At 46.1% G+C, this 19,227-nt stretch overlaps 1 protein-coding gene across 1 annotated transcript; it reads left to right on the top strand.

Moving 5' to 3' along the window:
• The first annotated feature begins 222 nt into the window (after window positions 1-222).
• setd1ba (SET domain containing 1B, histone lysine methyltransferase a) lies at window positions 223-18,099 on the top strand. The gene is made up of 18 exons (XM_030769127.1): window positions 223-409; window positions 584-738; window positions 1,174-1,272; window positions 1,655-1,925; window positions 3,036-3,154; window positions 4,181-5,287; window positions 9,136-9,900; window positions 11,513-11,686; window positions 11,814-11,907; window positions 12,380-12,588; window positions 12,769-12,850; window positions 12,956-13,354; window positions 13,497-14,909; window positions 16,114-16,286; window positions 16,501-16,626; window positions 16,982-17,101; window positions 17,593-17,730; window positions 17,837-18,099. Exons 1-18 carry the CDS (start codon window positions 349-351, stop codon window positions 18,008-18,010), a joined length of 5,679 nt encoding a protein of 1,892 aa, XP_030624987.1. The 5' UTR covers window positions 223-348; the 3' UTR covers window positions 18,011-18,099.
• Window positions 18,100-19,227: the final 1,128 nt, after the last annotated feature.

Here is a 19,227-nt window from a genome sequence, read left to right as displayed (position 1 = left end):
GTATACCCTTGTTTATACATATAAAATTCACCATCGGACAGCTGTCGAAGTCCGCACGAGGATGAAGTAAATAACCCATCAATTAATTCGTGTTTTTTGATATTTTAGCATCCAGAGGAATTGTAAGTAGGGAGAGTTTAACAGAGACTCGTGTCGAATGTGCGAGTGGAATGGAAGGTTAGTGAGGCTCTATAGTGGTGTATTGTGGGAGAGACACAAACCCCAGACTAGGCACACAATATGTGTTGGCTCGCAAAAAGGAGGCAGTATTCTTAAAATCATGTAATGTAATGAGTGAGAGGTTAAACATATTACCGTTGGATTAGAAAATACTCGATCGGACACAACATGTCCAAACCTGGAGAAAGAAATAGGTTAAATGAAGATCACGGCAGAAAGCAGAGTTCAAGTAAGCTTTCTCTTTTTTTCTTCCTCTAATGTCTGTTTCAGTGACTGCGATCCGCTTCTAACCCCCATTTCTTAGTCGTACTATTTGTATGTTAAGTTAAACCTGTGCGGTACATCGATTCACTATTGTGTATTTGTATGTGTGTGTTTCACCTCTCCTCTTCGTATTTCGCAGGTTTGGCGAACGGCATGGACAACAGCCATCCTGTTTGCAGTTCGGGAGAGAAACGAAGTCACCACTGGAGAAGTTACAAGTTGATTATTGACCCAGCTTTGAAAAAGGGATCGCACAAACTGTATCGCTACGATGGACAACACTTTAGCATGCCCGTAAGTAATGCGGGGAAGTTAGGCTACATCGCCGTGCTGAATTCCTTGAATGGAAACGGACGTAGTTGATAGACTATAATCGAGGCGAGTGTATTGTACCGAATGATACCATGTAGCATGTATTGTAAACGCGGTGTACTTGTTCGTCACAACACCTGACACTGTGTATCAAAGTGTCACTACAGCCTAGACTTGATCATGGGGCTATAATGGCAGTCTACAAACTAGTCATCATCGCTGTCGATATTTCTTATTGATAAACTTTCTCCACGCGATCGATGGAATTTGTACTGTAACCCAGGCTATTTGAATGGGGAGGTGCGGGCACGGTTCAGTGTCTTTCTAAAGCGGGTTGTCATAGGTAAAAGCAAGCTTTCTTCTTTTTTTTAATACCTAAAGCGTGTGCACATTTCCCCGTTTTATTTGTTGTCACAGAATCCCGGTATGGCACCAGTGGACATGGTCAGAGACCCGAGAATCGGTCGTCTCTGGAGTAAATACAAGGAGACAGATCTCCCGGTTCCGAAATTCAAGGTAGGGAAGTCACACCCCCCTGCAAACTCGAGGAATCTTTACCATGTGTTCGTGCTTGAGTCCTCTGGAGAAGGGACACATCTCCTTTGCACAAACAAATTGTTTTGAAAACTTTTGCATATTTAACCGGCGTTTCAGCAACAGACCCCTATTAGGGTTAATAAATGTATTTACTATTCATAAAAAAATTACATTATAACTTTAGAAATAACCTAGCGTTGCGAGTACATTATTATATAGCTTAGTCTACATGTAATATTTAAAAAAGTTTGCAGGCGTTAGTGCAACTTTGAACATCTCGTTACGATTTTAGTCAAACGGATCCTACTTCCATGGTTATATTCAAACCAAACGATCGAAACCAACTTATCCTCTTTTCCAGGTCGACGAATGTTACATTGGTCGCGTGCCTCCAAAGGAGGTGACATTCGCGAGGCTGAACGACAATATTAGAGAGGGATTTCTTACCGACATGTGCAAAAAGTACGGAGAAATCGAAGAAGTGGAAATTTTATACAACCCAAAGAACAAAAAACATTTGGGGATCGCAAAAGTTGTATTCGGAACTGTAAAAGCGGCAAAGGATGCAGTCCAAAACCTGCACAACACTTCTGTTATGGGTAACATCATACACGCGGAGCTGGATCCGAAAGGTTAGTCTGCTGTGTTTGAATATTTGTTCCTTAATTAAGTCTTTTGTGATTTGTGTGGCTAGTACGAACTGTGTCTTGTTTTAAAATGTTTTTCTTGTTTATTTCGGTGAACATCTCTGTAATCTCATGTCACGTGTAGAAATGTACGTTGGTTGCCTGGTAACCGGAGTAATTGCACGAGTGTCAGAACGCCTTACTGTTGTTTGATATGGTTTAGGGGCACGGGGATATACTGGAAGCACAAATGCGCCACAAATAAATGTATTAAGTGACAGTTCTGCTCTAGAATGAAAAGTTTTGATTGGCGTTGTGAATAATACCCTTGCTACCCTCGTAGTATCTTAACCCCCACGGTATTTTCATCGGAACTTGCCTTACGTTGACACTGATTTGGCAGTCCCGTCACACAGCCTGACGTTTTCAAAAGCCCCCGGTCTTATTTTACGAATCCTTGCGTGTTCAGTGAGATTGGATTAGTTTATGTATTTAAATTGAGCATTGTAGACATTACTGCGTAAGCCCTCGGCGAGTTTGTGATTTTTTTTCAACTCGTAATGAGCTCTCCCCGCTCTTAAAGAGACAGTGCCTGTCCACATTAACAGTGAAGTATGTTTAAGCCCAATCATATTTCATTATTACAGATTAGCAATAGGTGAGCAGCTGTGAAGTTCCAACTTTTTAGGTGTATCAAGAACCCAAACAGAATAAAAATCTTCCAGGTACAAGTTAAATGAGGCAGATTTCCTCTTTTAGAAATATCTGTGTGAACGTTAACACATGCAGTTTCTTTCTATTTTTTTTTTGTTTAATTTTAAACAAATGTTAATGTAATTTCAAACACTGACTGCTTTATTTCATAGCTCAAGTCACCCTCTTACTGAGGCAAATTAGCCTATACATTAAGGTGTATTAGCATACACCAGGTCATTAATTAAGCACAGCTTTTTTTTTACAGTAGCAACCAGAGGTGAATAAGGATTAATTAAATGGTACACCCACTTATTTGTGGAGCACTACACTGGAAAGATGATCTTCTTTCTTGTGGATTTTTTTTTTCTTTTTCTTTTCTTTTCTTTCTTTTCTTTTTTTTTTTTTTGGTGATCGATCCAGGTGAAAATCGCCTTCGGTACGTGCAGCGCCTCATCAACGGGAGTTTTACTCCCCTTACGCTTCCAGTGGGCGAGGAGGCTACGGAGCCCTCACCGCGCAGCATAGCCGAAACCCTCTTGGTGAGTTCCCAGTTTTTGTCTTTGAAACAGGGGATTTTTATTTCTGTAATGTTATCAGTTGATGAGCGGCTTTCAAATATTTGTTTAGCAATGCATCCGCCTGTTTACTGTATGTTACCCCCTTGGCTGATCAGAAAAAGCTTTCTCACATATTATCCAAAAACAAACTATTGTTTCCACATTTCTCCAGTAAAGGTGTGTGTCTGTATGTATTTATGTATGTATGTATGTATTTATGTATGCATGGACGGACAGTCTTTCTCTAATCACACACACACACACGCACACATTGTATGTGTGTGTGTGTGTGTCTGCTTAGAGAGAGACTGTCTGTGCATGGTTGCCATACTAAATGACTTTTAAATATTATGTGTAAATGTAGTAAATAATCAATATTGCAAAATATTTGCTAAGCTGTTTATATTTAGCTCTGTGCTAAGTGATGGCTTAATTGCTAAATGCTGAATGGTGAACAGAGAGTGTAAAAGCCAGTATTTATCTCATTAACCCCCGAAATGTTACATGTAGAGTTTCTCGAAGACATTTCAGAGACTCGATGTACTCTGTACTAATTTAGCCCCTGTTTGAACCGTTGGATAAATAGAGAAGACTTTCCAGGCGGTAATTACTGTAGGTGCGCGACACTGAGTTGCAGTGAACCTCTTGCCAATGGAAGCTGACACCCTTATCTCTAATCCAGTTTTATCAGTGCAGCAGGTGGCATAGTGAGTGGGGGCCCATGCAAGAACTGGGCACAGCACCTCTGTACCATTTAAGACAATGAACAAAGCCGCTAGACAGGCTCAAAGCGGGCACCCCGGTCAGGGGTCGTCTGAACTCACCGTCACATGTTCGAAACAGTCAGCCCGGCCCAGTTGCATCAGAGCAACGGAATGTCGTTTATTGCAGTTATTTGGGTAGGGGGGGGGGATCATGCGTACCTGTTTGTGTCTGTGTGCACGTGTGTGTGTCTGTCTGGCCGTTAGGCCCTACCCTCACCCTGCACGTGTTTTCCCCCGTCTTCAGGGACCCGAGCCTCTCCGGAGACTGTCCGAAGGCAGCTCCACGGCGGTCGGCGGCCCCCCCACCCCAGGCAGCATCACCACCCCCCTCTCCCTGGACACGGCTTACTCCAGCATAAGGCAGGACACGCCGCAGTCCCAGGGAACCCCGCACACCCCGCGCCAGTCCGGCACCCCGTTCTCTCAGGACTCCAGCTACTCCAGCAGGCAGACCACGCCGGCGTACCAGCCCAACCGCGCCGAAGGCACGGGGGGCTACAAGTCACGGCGGCACGAGACGAAATTCCAGGACGCCTACAACCGCCGGCCGGAGAGGCACTACGTTCACGGCACGGGCGGGTCGTACCGCGGCGGCACCGCCGCCGAGCAGCAAGCCTCTTTCAAGCAGCACCAACCGCCCGAACCCCCGTCGCCTGCGTTCGCTCACACCCCGCCTCCCCCTGCCGTCAGCTCGGGCTTCAAATCCGCCTTCTCTCCCTATCAGGCGCCCATGCCCCCCGCGTACCCTCACGCCGAACCGCCTTTCCACCAGCCAGCGCAGAGGGAGTCCGACTTCAGGAGGACCCCTCACGCCCCTCCTCCCTCCACCGCTGACTTTATGCCCGTCAGGGAGCGGCCCGAAACCCCGCCGATCCCGGAACCTCCTCCCGTACCGGAGAGCCACCCCGCCACGCCCCCGCCGTGCACGCCTGAGCCCTGCCCGTCCCCGGGCACGCCCACCCAGGAGCTGGAGCGCAACAGCCTGGACTCCCGCATAGAGATGCTCCTGAAGGAGAAACGGACCAAGCTGCCATTCCTGCACGAGCGAGGAGACTCGGACAGCGAGGTGCGCATGGAAGGGAGCCCGATCTCCTCCTCCTCCTCCCAGCTTTCGCCGATCCCTCCGTACACGGGCGGGGCGCAGCCCAGCCAGCGGCCGTCACGACCATCCAGCACCGGTCTAGAGGACATAAGCCCCACGCCGCTGCCTGACTCCGACGACGATGAGCCTGTCCCCGGAACGGCCTCCCAGCTGCTCAACTCCCAGTCCAGCTCACCATCTAACGCCCACAACAGGTGCAACGCCGGAGACCACGCCGGAGACCGGACACCAACGGACAATATGGACCTGGTAAGGCCCCGTCGACGCCATTGCTCATGTTTTTACTCTGGCTTTTTCACTCACCTAATGTCAATAGAGGAGTAATACATTCTTTGAAATTGATGGAGAACTTGTTTAACCTGTATGGGAAAGGCATGGAAGAGGGTGCCTGCATTGAATAGCTATCAACTCCAGAGACCACAAATTAGTCCAACAATTAAGTGTGTAAGAATAACACTGTTGGAAGGTTACCTTCCATTACCTTTACCTTACCTGATCATTTGTATGTATCCTCATTGCTGCCCAAGAGCCTTCTTAAAAAAATAGACTTTTTAAAATAGATGAAGGCGAGCAGATATTTGCCTAGATAACGGTGCCATTTTCACGTTCAGTTAAATTATGTGACGCTGATTTCGTCAGAATGTTTTGGTTTGAATGAAAGGTTTTAGATCTGTTTGTGTTGTTGAGAACATGTATGTTTGCAGAGTGAGAGTGAGAGGTAAAAGACTTTGAGGAAAGGAGGTTACAGGAAGCCAGCGACAGGCAGTGTGTGTAGAAACAGGGCCTCCACTTTCCCTTTGGTCCAAGCCACCCTCGCTCCACCCGCTAGCGCTGGAGGAAGTGTTGCAATCTGGGTTTGAGACAAGACTCAACAGAGTGGAGATATAGCTGTCACACTTCTCAGGTCTGAAGTGATCAGCCAGCTCACACGCTTGGTTTTTCAGACTTTGTAGTTCGCACCACCTTAACTGCAGCTGTTTTTTTTTTTGCTGTTGTTGTTGTTTTGTTTGTTTTTTTTGTTTTGTTTTGGGTTTTTCTCTCACCGCAGTGGTTTCGTTTCCACTGACCAAAATACAGCATACGCACAGACACACAGAAGACGTTGAACCTGCCCTTTATTCTGATCACTTTCAGATCACCGGCTGTTGGCAGAGTTTTGTGTGTCAGTGAATGCGTTTCATTCAGGCTGCCTCGCTGTTAAGTGAAAAGGGTGTCTGTGGTTCTTAGCTTTGGAGAGTGTTGTGTATATTAGCTGTGGGCTACACATCTGTCTTTGGATGCATGAATGGGTGACTTGCCAAGAAGTGTGCTGGTATATTTATGCCACAAATCAACAATCTTTGACAGTTTTATTAATGGACGGATTACTCTTTAAAATCAGGTGGTCGATGGGAATCTGGTCACTGGGTGGAATTTTGTAGAATAGGAGCAGGGATGGAAATATCTGGTGTTGCTGTGTTGGGTTGTGTTATGGCATCTGTTTGTTTGTTTGTTTGTTTGTTTGTAACTCAGCGTGACTCTAAGGGTCCCAGACTCAATACTTGGCTGTCTCCCGGAGACAGTCTGCTGTGATGTCTTCGCTGTGGTCAGGATGAGAGATGAGTTCCAGTGTCCTGATGTGCTGGCATTGTGTCTTAAACTGGAACTGGACCGTGACTTCTCCCCTTAGACAGTTGTTTATGTTTTTAGCTGGTTAATGCAATCGTTTTGATTTACGTATGATCAGAGTCTGCAGGTCGCCCAGTCCGAAAAACTCACGTATCGGAGCCCTTATGTGCCGTTTGTTCTAGTTCCACACAGCTATGTAAGAAAAGACGCTTAGGATTTGAGTGGCCTGCCAATAATCCCCCAAAGGGCTGTCGGGGCCTTTCTTTTTGAATTAAAGGAGCTGATGTGTGGCTGTGTTGGCGTTAGAGCAGATTCAGTGTCTCACTGTGACTGTGCACTTGTCTCGTAGTCATGTTCCTTTGGCAGCATAGTGCCTCCAAAACTGGACCACAGTTACGATAAAACACAGACAGTCTGAGGAATGCACAGACGCGAATTTGGCAAGGTTCCAGGAGAATCATTTTAAAATAGTAATCTGAATCCTGATAGATCTGATCTTTATTGTTCTTTAAGTGCAAGGTTTCCTCAGAAACATGAAGCCATAGATCATTTTAATTAAAGATGGAAAATGACAGTCATGCCTGGCTAAAAATGTCTCCCGTCATTCACATAAAACAACACCATATCCATCATTCATCTGACCTCCACTGCACAAGTTTACACATGTGTGCACATTTGAAAAGGAAGAGGTTCCCTGACTTTTGAAAGTATTTTTTATTAATCTCACAGAGAGCATACAGATCGACCTCCAGATGCTTCATACTGACACACATCCTCTTTTGTATTGGCAAGTTTCAAACCAAAAACCCTCAGCAGTGAGGCTGATGGTCTCTGGTGAAGCCTGGTTTGTCTGGCTGTGGTTTTTACTGGGCCCTGTAAAGCTCCCATTGCCCTGACATGAAACATGTGCAGTTTGGCCATGCTGCTGGAGAGCACACCACTTTCACTTCCTTTTTCTCTGTTTCACGAGACACTCTGCCTTGTCTAAAGAGAAAACAATGCCCAGCCGTTGGCTCTGTTTGCCGCTGCACTTCCTGCTTTCTTCAGGGCTGGACCATTAGGATTGCTGCTCTTCCTGAACTGTTGCATCATCTGTCAGAGCAAACCTGGGTCAGCTCTCACACATACGGCTTGACTAACGCTCAAACACTCATTCTCTCTCTCCAAGATTAGCATTCCTTCAGATTTGTCACTCGTGCTGAGTGTTGTAAAAAACATTTGCATTAACCACGGCAGCCGTAAGAACTTATCACCATTCTAGTTTACCGGTTTGCAGATGTGACTCATTAGAAGTAAATGCCAGCCCGAGGTCTAATAAACATGCCTGCAGACTTTTCAGTCTGATAATCCTGAGGCAGTGAAACGCAGTGAAATACAGTTGTAGGAAAGGGGGAAAGTTCTCTCATTTTGTCAGAGGAAGCCGTCTTTGATTTTCATATGCTGAAATGTGTAATTGTATATTTTGATTTATTTTATCTATCTATCTATCTATCTATCTATCTATCTCTATCTCTATCTCTATCTCTCTCTCTCTCTCTCTCTCTCTCTCTCTCTATATATATATATATATATATATATATATATATATATATATATATATATATAAAACTTAAGTTACTTGAGTGACTAGGTTGTAAGGTGTCCCCTTTTTTCCTCCTCTCTCTGTATATCGATTTCTTCTACTGCAAGGGTGTTGGATCAGAATTCTGAACCAATAATATTGAAACTGACTGAAATTCAGCTTAAAGTAATTCAAATTTTATTAGTAATTGAAAGTCAGTGGAGGGGTGCATAATTGTAATTGAACTGGAATTGAATGAGGTAAAATTGTACTTTCACTTAAAGAAATTTCACAGGCTTATGAAAACTTTGCAACTTTGTCATCAAGAATCCCTTCAGTCTGGCTCCTACAAAACACACTGTTTGAACTGTTTGAAAGAGACAGTGATACAAACCTGTCAGCTGGATTTTGTGCATTGCTGAGTGTTTTTGTTGTGTGAACAATTGCAAAACAAAAATGCCTGATTTTAATGGTTATGAATTCTTTAAAACATCTGTTATATCTCTGGATGTATGTAAGTATGGTTGTATGGCATGAGGACATTGGCTTTTGCAGATTAGGCAACTAAGTTACAGAATTGTAGAAATTTCAGTTCTGTTGTTTCAGAGGAGGACAGCTACTGTCCTCTAATTTCTTTAAATTTTAATGACTTATTTCCTTCAGTTCCAAGTGACACTCCTACTCTGTTTCCTGTAGTGTACTCTATTTTAATTCATGCTGTAATTCAAGATTTACGTGAAATTCCCAACTCAATTCTGAACTGAACTCACCGTTGTGTAATACTTCCATTTAAATCTTCTCTTTTGGCCCGAAATTTTATGACACCATACACAACCAAGTCACAAGATAAAGTGATGGTATTCAGATAGTTGTGTGTGTTCGAGAGCTGTCGAGTGTCTGACCAGACGAACGCTCTACTCTCCCACAGAGCCATCAGTCCTCCGGCGAAGACATGGAGATCTCCGACGATGAGATGCCAGGCTCGCCCATCGCCGGCGGAGACTGCGCCAAGGGCATTGTCGTGAACTCCGCCGTCTCCCCCATGCACCCCCAGACCATTCCCATACCCCCGCCCGGGTTCCCTCCTCTGCCTCCCCAAGCCGGTTTCCCCCTGCCGCCCCCTCACCTGCCCTCCGTGCCCGGGCCGCCACCGCCGCACCTGACCGCGCCGCCGGGAGTGCCGCCCCACCCCATGCTGCCTCCGCTGCCCCCCTACCCCCCTGGGATGCTGCCCATCATGCCCATGGACATAATGAGCTGCCTGCCTCAGTGGGGCAGCGTCCACATGTCTTTCCAGATGCAGACTCAGATGTTGAGTCGGATGGCACAGAGCCAGCGACCGTACCCTTACCCCCACTTCATGAGCGGGGCGGGGGCGGGCACCGGATCCGGGGCCATGCAGTTTGCGGGTCCCTACCCGCCGCTGTCGATGGTCGGCGCCCCGGCCAGCGCCGCAGGGCACGGGCAACCCTGGCCGCTTCCCAGCATGCCTAAGTTCAACCCCTCGGTGCCCCCTCCGGGGTACGAAACCCAGAAGGAGGACCCGCACAAAGCAACCGTCGACGGGGTGCTTATGGTCATCGTCAAGGAGCTCAAGGCCATAATGAAGAGGGACCTCAACCGCAAGATGGTGGAGGTGGTGGCCTTCCGGGCCTTCGACGAATGGTGGGACAAAAAAGAGCGATCTGCAAAGGTGAGTTTTTTTTCCTCCAGTCAGTGCACCCAGGCGTAGGTCGCCAATCTAACTCGGATACGAGATGAATTCTCAGATGTGACAGTCTTTGCTTGTTCTGTTACAGGGAATTATTATTTAATTAATGTTTTTAGTGTGTGACACATATATATAAAAAGATGCGTTGTGCACAGTTGTCTTTTCGGCAGTACAGTTCAATGTCACAGATTACAGCGATACAGACTATTGCAGCTGCACTGCAATCTTCCTCCTCGTTATATCCTATGTAAAAAAAATCGCTATTCTCCTCTCTGGCTTCTGCTAATTAGGTCTAGTTGTAAAACGAATTAGAAGGTAACGCAACGCAAATTCTAAACTTAAAAAAAAACAAAAAAAAAACACGAAGTTTTAAACAGAGGTGTCCTAAATATTAGCTGACAAAGATTATACTGATGGTATTAGCAGGGTTCCTGACGCGACGGTGCCGGACACTGAGCGGTCCCTGATGGGATTACATCGAATTTAATGATAAACAGCCGGCAACTGGTTTGCTGAAAACATATTTTACTCAAATGACAGTCTGTTGGAAGCTGACATGAAACCATTAGCGAGCATACAAACAGGCAAATCCAGATTAAAGTATTTAGGAACTTCAAGGTAAACCAACCTTCAAGCTAAGAAAATGCTTTTGTTCGATAAACACTTTGAACAGATGTTTTAGGTTAACTGAATTCGCGGTTTGGCAATGAACACGGCATAAAACAGTACAAAGGCCTACAGCATATTAACGTTGCATATACATACATAGGCTATATAAATGAAACTAACCTTGCCATTCATAGACAGTCCTTTCCCTTACGAAAGAAATGCTATAGTTCATGCTATTTCTTGACCTCTGACTGTTACAAAAAAAAATTAACGCTATTATCTATTCATTATTTAAATGACGTTAGTTTGTGGCTAAACCGTCGCTAAATCGTTTTTTTAAAATACATGATGTGGGGAAACTGCCGAAACTTAAAAGAAACGAACAGTATATTATTGTTGCTAGGCGATAATGCCATGTTTGTCGGCGTGCAATATTTCATTTATTTACGTTCTGTTTGTATTGTTATCAGTTAAGTAACCAATAGTTTAACCTGCTGATGTACCATATCGACGCAAAATATTCTGCCTTTTGAAGGCAGAAGCGACGGAAACAAATGGAAGTAAATCGTGGAAATACAGTAGGAATTAAAGATATCTATATATTTTATGAGGCCATTTTACTTGTCTGAACATCGCGTATTCGATTCCATTAAGTTCGTCATCATTTAGTTTTTCTAAATGAAAAATTTGTTGTTTAAACATTCAAACCTTGTCAAAATGATCCACTAACGACTTAAACTGTGATTAATTTAGGGTTACTTGATTTAAAATGAGCTAAGATTGTTTGTGTGCATTCTTCATTCGGAGCATCTCTCTACTTTTCGTGATGCTGTAAAACCACATTACTAAATTTTAGTTGTCTTTCACTCACATTTTTTTTTTTTTTTGTTTGGATGGGGGGCAAAATGCGTCTTGATTTTTCTCTCATCACAGATTTGTCTATTTTAGTTTATCAGAATTCACGTTGCTGTTCCTGTTCCTTCAGGCATCTCTGACGCCAGTAAAGGCAGGAGAAGGGAAGGATGAAGAGCGGCCCAAGCCCAAAGAGACCATGGCCTCCAGCCTTCTGGAGAACTGGAACAAGGGCGAGGGACTGGGCTATGAGGGCATGGGCCTGGGGATTGGTCTACGTGGTGCTATCCGGTTACCATCATTTAAGGTACCGTTCTACCAGCAGTGATTAGCTCTTTGCTTTTTGCTTTTTGCTTTTTGGCACTGAAGTCGGAATTCTGTGAATTTCGATTTTCTGAGTGAAGCGTAACCTGTGGTACGGGACTTGTCCTCAGGTAAAGAGGAAGGAACCCCCTGATCCCACTACCACCAGTGACAACAAGAGGGTGCGGCCGTCCACACCAGTGGATGACGAGCTGGAGGATGAAGGTGGGGTTGTTGTTGTTTTTGTTTTTTTTCTCCCTCATTGAATTGTTGTGGGTAAATCATGGGACTTGATGAACCATGCCTTGTCCTTCATCAGAATAGAACTTTGTACACCACAGACCTGAGTTATGCATTCTAAACGCTTGTTTGATTGCTTTAAGATGTTTTGGAACTGCTTAAAAACTCACTGTTAAATAGTTATTGGTATACTTTGATACAGGGTGTAATACAATGAGGAACACACATTCGTTTGTAAAAAGGGTCCTTTTAAAGACACACAAAAGGCATTCGTAACCCAGGAGCAAGAAAGCCAGACCACTCAGGTTTAAAGCCAGTTTGATAAGCGCAGCGGAAGACATTTCTCCATGAAGACATTTGAACGCAGACACAGTGGCCTTCTTAAAGAGTGTTTTTAAACTAGAATAATAACATGCGTTTGAGAGTTGAGAGGAAAATGATTGTCTGTGGTCCACAGAGTCTGAAAGGGATCGAGACATGGCAGACCTCCCCTCCGATGGGTCCAGAATGGACGGAGATGGGTCCTCTGGCCGACGACGCCACGCCAGGCCTCTGGAGCTGGACAGTGAGGGAGAGGAGGAGGAAACCTCTGGCAAGGAGGAGTCGTCACTGTCTGATCGGGAGGAGCCTGATGAGGAGGCCTCAGAGAGGTTGTCCTCGGCCAAGGTAAGCCGTGGAATGCTGGTGGGTGTGTACCGATACACGCAGCCCGACGTTGGCCGTGGGTATAATGTAGGTGTGCATCTGTCGACGTGTAGTCATTTCTATAGTGGATTAAAGAGCTGACCAAAGTATACAGAGATATCTCAGCCTAAGAACACTAACCAGTGAGGTGGGTTCTTTCAGGAGGTTGAGGAGGATGAAGAAGACAAGGACGAAAGCAACTCAGAGTCCAGTGAGAGTGAATCGTCCGAGTCTTCCGACGAGGGTAATTTCTGAGGGGATTTTGAGTTTGAGTTTTGGCTGGGTGAGGTATGGGCGGTAACTTGACCAGGTTTACGGATTCTCTGCGTTTCTTTTCTCGTGTCTGCAGAAAGTGCCAGTTCATCATCCTCTACAGCAGACTCGGATTCCTCAGGGAGTGAAAGCTCTTCCGACTACGAATCAAGTTCCGAGGAGGAAGAGGACGAAGAAGAGGAAGAGGAAGATGAAGTTGCTGTGGAAATGGAGGAAGAGGAAAAGGATGAAGTCAAGACCTCATCATCTTCTTCCTCATCATCATCATCTTCATCTTCCGACGAGGAGGAGGAAGCTGAGGCAAAGGCACCAAGCACCTCCCCAACGTTAGAAGAGCCTGCTGTTCTGGCCGCGCAAGAGGGAGTTGAGAATCTGGAGAGCCATTGCCGACCCCTGCTGGAGAAGGGTGCCACAGCGGGCTCAATCAAACGTTCCACAGAGGACCTGCGGCCCCCTTCGCCGAAAGGAGTGCCAGGTTTGAACTCTTCCTTTTGATCAGCCCTTAGCTTTGATTTTACGAAATGTCATGTTAACTTTGCTTTGAGTGCGTCGACCGCTGTATGCATGTCCACTGGTAGTTCCACTGGCAGGTTCATTGGTTGTTTTTCTGTCTGCAGTTGACGAGCCTGAGATCGATTTGGAGGTCAGCATCCAAGTGCCCAAAACCGAGACCCTCGAGGACGTGGAAAACCTTCGGCCCCCGACCCCGACTGGCTCTTTTGCCGACAGCGACTCAGATACCCGGCCCAGGATCCACACCGAGGAAGAGGAGCTTCCGCGCACCCCTGGGCGAGAAGCCTCAGTTCCCAGTGAGTCTGAAGCCTCTGTTTCGAGGTCTCTCCCTGTGTCCTCCATGCTCCTCCCCCTTCCCCCGAACCCTGCCCTGGAGGTCCGCTCGCTTTTGCCGCCCTCAGGGCCTATGCCAGACGTGCCCACGCGGGCACGGCTGCCTACCGACGAAGACATCCCACGGACTCCCGGAAGAGACCTGATGGACAGACCCCGCGGGTTGGGCAAGTCTCAAAGTACAGAGACTGTGCCCATCACGCCAGGCAGTGAGACGCCACTAACAGGTAACAGCTTGGCCCTAAGCTCCCCTCACATCCCTGGCAGCCCTTTCTCCTATCCTGCGCAGTCTCCCGTTCTCAGTGCTGGCATTCCTAGGACTCCGGGGAGAGACCTGACCTTTACCCCAGTGTTTCCTGACCCTGCTAACCTTGCCGCAAGTCTCCCTATTCACAGGAAGGGCTCGTCCGAGAGCCTGGACGAGAAATCCATCTTCAAAGAGCCTCAACTTGCTTCTCCCCAGGCCACCTTGCTGAACCAAGCTGCTTCTTCCCCCTTCCCTATTCATCCCCAGCCTGCTGCTTCGCTCCAGGAGTCGGCGCAGATCTCCTACCCTGACTCTGTGGAGAGCAACACAGTCAGTGTGCCAAAAGACCTACCTGTCCCATTGATAGACCTTCCTGTACCTTTAGATGCTACTCCGACCAAGAGGAAGCCAGGGCGGCCCAAGTCTAAAAAGACGCCGGTTGCCGTTCCTCCTCAAGAAGCCCAAGAGCCTCCAATGGCCACCACAATGGTAGCTTCCTTACCACCTGAACTCCCAGTCAAAGCCTTGTTTACTGACTCTTCAGCAGGTTCTCTTGGTGGAGCTGTTGGAGACCCTGCGGTCGTCAGCCTGGACTTCAGGGAAGAGGAGGCGGAGGGGGCGCAGACGGTGGTTCCCACGGTGATCCCGGAGACGGAAGACAGGCTCTTCCTGGACGAGGAGCCGGTGCAGAAGACGCGGAGGCAGAGAAGAAACTGGGAGGAGCTGCTGCTGGCTATGCACTCCCCCGTGGCCTCCTCACCCCGTCCCTGCTTCATGCCCCGCTCCGAGTTCGAGGAGATGACCATCCTGTACGACATCTGGAACGAGGGAATTGACGAGGAGGACATCCATTACCTGAGGATAACTTATGACAAGATGCTCCAGCAGGACAATGGCAACGACTGGCTCAATGACACTCTCTGGGTTCACCATCCTCATATCCTTTTTAAAACCTGTCTGGTTTTTTGCTTAAATGGGTGGGTTAAATGACTTCATTATATAACGCTCACCTTGGAGTTTGCTAGTAGTTTATAGATTTTTTTTTTTCAAATCAAATAGTTACATTTGTTGGTGTTTTTGCATTTTTTGCATTGGGCAAAGTGCTGATTTTTCCTAACTTTGCGTTAGGCAAAGTGTCTATTTTATGCAATGACGCAAAATGCGCTAGATCGCTTCGCCTTCACATTAACTGTCATGGCTTCACTGGCAGGGAATAACTAAATAAATTATTTTTAACTGAAAACTCAAATGAAAAAATTAGGGGTGTAACGATTCACTGATACGACCTGGAAACCGGTGCGACTACACCGATACGATCTAAATGTACCACGAACTGGTAGATGGCCTGATTCTAAAGTTATGAATTGGTTGACTGAAGCTTTGCTGCTTATTCTACTTTAGTAACTAAGCTGCTGCGGAAGACTCGCTGATCTAGCGTTACAAGTCCTGTTACTTTCAAAATAATAATGACTGCCCCTCATTCACCAATAAATCTGCACAGTGTCTTGGGTTGATCTTTTACGAGAGTAACGTTAGCGTTCCTCGCCAGGTAAAAACAAGAATAACATGTCTGACAATGCCGACATTGTTTACGGTGCACCATCAAATCTAAAATCTTAATTTTGGAAGACATTACAACCGAATCACTGATCGTACTGGTGAATCGTTACACCCCTAGAAAAAGCGCCTAGGGGTTTCTAAGTGACATGCAGCCCTCCTGGCACTGCTCTGATTCAGTCTTTTGAGGAGGCAAAATGAAATCGCGTCTATAGCAGGTATTAAAACATGTAAAGCTATTTTTACCTTTTACTATTAACAAGGAGGTGATTGCCAAAATGTGCCCATATTTCAGCAAGGGTGAAATTCCTCTTTAGTACAAAGAAGGGCTGTCAGACATGTCCAGGCTTTTGTATCAGTATTATTCTTAAGGAGTTAATCAGCTTTAGCTTTAGTTTTGAATGAAGTCTTTTTTTTTTCCTACTGGAATTAACCTTCCAAAAGGTTTGCTGCTTGGTTTCCTTTAATGGGCTTTTTTATGTCCTGTTGCCCTTATTTGAATGGTAACACAAAGAAAAGATTGCTTCGGTTTAGAGGTTTGTCTGTCGCCTTAAATTAAAGCCTTTTCTTTGACTCCTCTGAACCCACCAACATGATCGTTCCCGGGGTGAAGAGAAAACGACGGGAAGATGGCATGCGCGACCACGTGACTGGCTGTGCCCGCAGCGAGGGGTACTACAAGATCGATAAGAAGGACAAAATCAAATATCTCAACAGCACACGACTCTTGTCGGAAGAGCTCCCCGGGGACACACAGGTGAGTTGCAGCCAAGAACAAACAGCGTCCTGTGTGAATGCTGAGTAAACCCTAACAAATCTTCAGAAAAACCAACATGCTGCTATCTTACTGGAGAAAGTGCATTAAAAAAAAATTGCATGAAGAAGCTGTCTTCATTCCACATGTCAGTGGAAAGAGTGTATTAATATGTGTGTGTGTGTGTGTGTGTGTGTGTGTGTGTGCGCGCCTGCAGGGAATGAGTATTCCAGCACAGCCCCATGCATCCACTAGAGCAGGCTCAGAGCGACGTTCAGAACAGCGCCGCCTGCTGTCCTCTTTCAGCTGTGACAGCGACCTGCTCAAATTCAACCAGCTCAAGGTAAAAGACATCACTTAAAACGCGCCCTGTCCCACACCACAATGCAGAAACAGCCCCTGTTCCCCCTTTACACTCATCTGTGTGTGTAATTTATACCCACTCTGTGTATTTCGTTTACTGGAGGGGTTGGTCCCTGTGTGACAGTGGTTAAACGTGTGTACAAATGTATGTATAACAGTGAGTTATTCCATCAACACATGTTCTGTGCAGAAGATTACTGTTTTGTGTCTCTTAAAGAAAATGAAAGAAAAACAAACATCTCTTGTCGCTAGATGATTCTTCTGAAGCAGATCCACGTAGATTCATTTTCTCTCTTGACCACTTCGCAATTTCAAGTTCTTGTGTTCTGTTCTAGTTCCGTAAGAAGAAGATCCGATTCTGTAAGAGTCAGATCCATGACTGGGGTCTGTTCGCCATGGAGCCCATTGCTGCTGATGAGATGGTCATTGAATATGTGGGACAGAACATCAGACAGGTACGCTAACATGCTAAAAAGACCAAAAACCATACTGCCATCTGTCCCAGCTACAGTTTAAGGAGTGATAATGCTGTCTGTCCCAGCTACAGTTTAAGGAGTGATAATGCCGTCTGTCCCAGCTACAGTTTAAGGAGTGATAATGCCGTCTGTCCCGGTAACAGTTTAAGGAGTGATAATGCCGTCTGTCCCGGTAACAGTTTAAGGAGTGATAATGCTGTCTGTCCCGGTAACAGTTTAAGGAGTGATAATGCCGTCTGTCCCGGTAACAGTTTAAGGAGTGATAATGCCGTCTGTCCCGGTAACAGTTTAAGATAGGGAGCGTTTCCTGCTGATGCACCAGTTTGACTTTTGTGTAGGATTGATCGCTGATTGTGCAAGGCGCCTTGTTTTAGGATTTTTAACTGGTGATTGTGACTAGCTGTCTTTTGACTGCTGTGCATAAATCTCACTCTCTCACACTCTCTCTCTCTCTCTCACTCCGTGTCCAGGTCATTGCGGACATGCGTGAGAAGCGATACGAGGAAGAAGGCATCGGCAGCAGCTACATGTTCCGTGTGGATCATGACACCATCATAGATGCCACCAAATGTGGCAACTTCGCCCGTTTTATCAACCATAGTTGCAATGTGAGTGAAGCTTCTCTCTGAGCATTTTAGAGCTGGGCTTGGTGGATTGGCTGAGATTTAATGATGTCACTGACTGAATCTGTTTGTTTTTTTTTTTTTTCTTCAGCCAAACTGTTATGCCAAGGTCATAACAGTGGAGTCCCAGAAAAAGATTGTCATCTATTCACGGCAGCCCATCAACGTAAACGAAGAGATCACTTACGATTACAAATTCCCAATCGAGGACGAGAAGATCCCGTGCTTGTGTGGGGCAGAAAACTGCAGAGGAACCTTAAACTAGCCCAAACTGGGGGAGGTGAGAGGTCTCTCTAAGCAATGTACCCCCCAAAGTCGTGGCACAGTCGGACAAGGGCAGATGCCAACACTGAAAAAGAAAAAAAAAAATGGGAAAATTGAGGGGGGGGGGGGGTGGTTAAAAAAAAAGAGGGGGGGGGGGGGGGGCAGGATGAGATGGAGGAGGAATCTGGGGTTGAAAAGGCGGTCACATCCACAGGAGTGAGCAGCTAGGTGTCTGGACCTTTTTCTTCCTTTCTTTCTTTTTCTTTTTCTTTTTTTTCCCCCAAGTTACTTTCATGATTGTTTACGACTTCAGGTGCTTAAACATGTACATATAAAGAAAATCAGTTCTCACCCACTCTTCCATTGAGTCTCTACCACTCTTCCATTGAGTTTTGTATTTCAGAGAAAGATAAACTACCTTCCCCCCCCCCCCCCCCCCCCCCCCCAGACAGTTAGCCTCTTGGTTGCGTTGGTGCAGAAATACCCGACCCCCCCCCGCCCCCGTCCGGTACGTGTTCTTCTCCTTTCCCTCTAGCCCCTGGTAGGCCATCTCAGACCGCTCGCACTAGATGTTCACACGCACAATGTTCAGGTCCTCCGTGGCTTTCCTTTGTCGGCAGACTGTTCACGCACCGCGTGCGCCAGAGGTGGTGAAGAGGTCTTCCAGGAGCATGAGGCTGTGAAGTAATAGTTGGGTTTTGCTAAGCTCCAGTACGTTTGTGCGTTGTTTTGTTTTTTTTTTTGCCTATTGGTGTTGTTGCCCATTGAACGGGCCTTTTCAAAGCTTTGGCTAGTTTTCATACAGCTTGTCTTTCCTCTTCTTTTTCTCCGTCATCACTGGACATGAACTGTCCGTCAAATGGTCCATTTCACAGTTTAGGAAGCACAGTAGATTCAGTGATTTTTCGCGTCGTCATGAAAGATTTTTGGTTGAAGGGAAATTGAGTTCCTATCATGCTCCCTTATTGTCCTTTGACTGTGTAAAAAAAAAAAAAAGAAAAAAGAAAAGTGAAACTTTTAACACTAACCATCGTCTAGAGGACTGGAAAGAAATTGTCGTTCCTGACAATGTGGACAACCACAAAACAAGCGAACAACAAATGGCCACACCTCGGGCAAACTTACTCAACGTTAAGTATCTTTCTCCGTCGCTGGAGTGATACGTTGTTGTGTTGCTCATCCTGATCTGGACTGGATTTTCACAAAACGATCCAGAGC

This window comes from Chanos chanos, chromosome 3 (genome assembly GCF_902362185.1).
Source record: "Chanos chanos chromosome 3, fChaCha1.1, whole genome shotgun sequence".
Taxonomy (NCBI): Eukaryota; Metazoa; Chordata; class Actinopteri; order Gonorynchiformes; family Chanidae; genus Chanos; species Chanos chanos.
The sequence above is the reverse complement of the archived record's forward strand: the minus strand, read 5'-3'. Positions and strand labels throughout refer to the sequence as shown.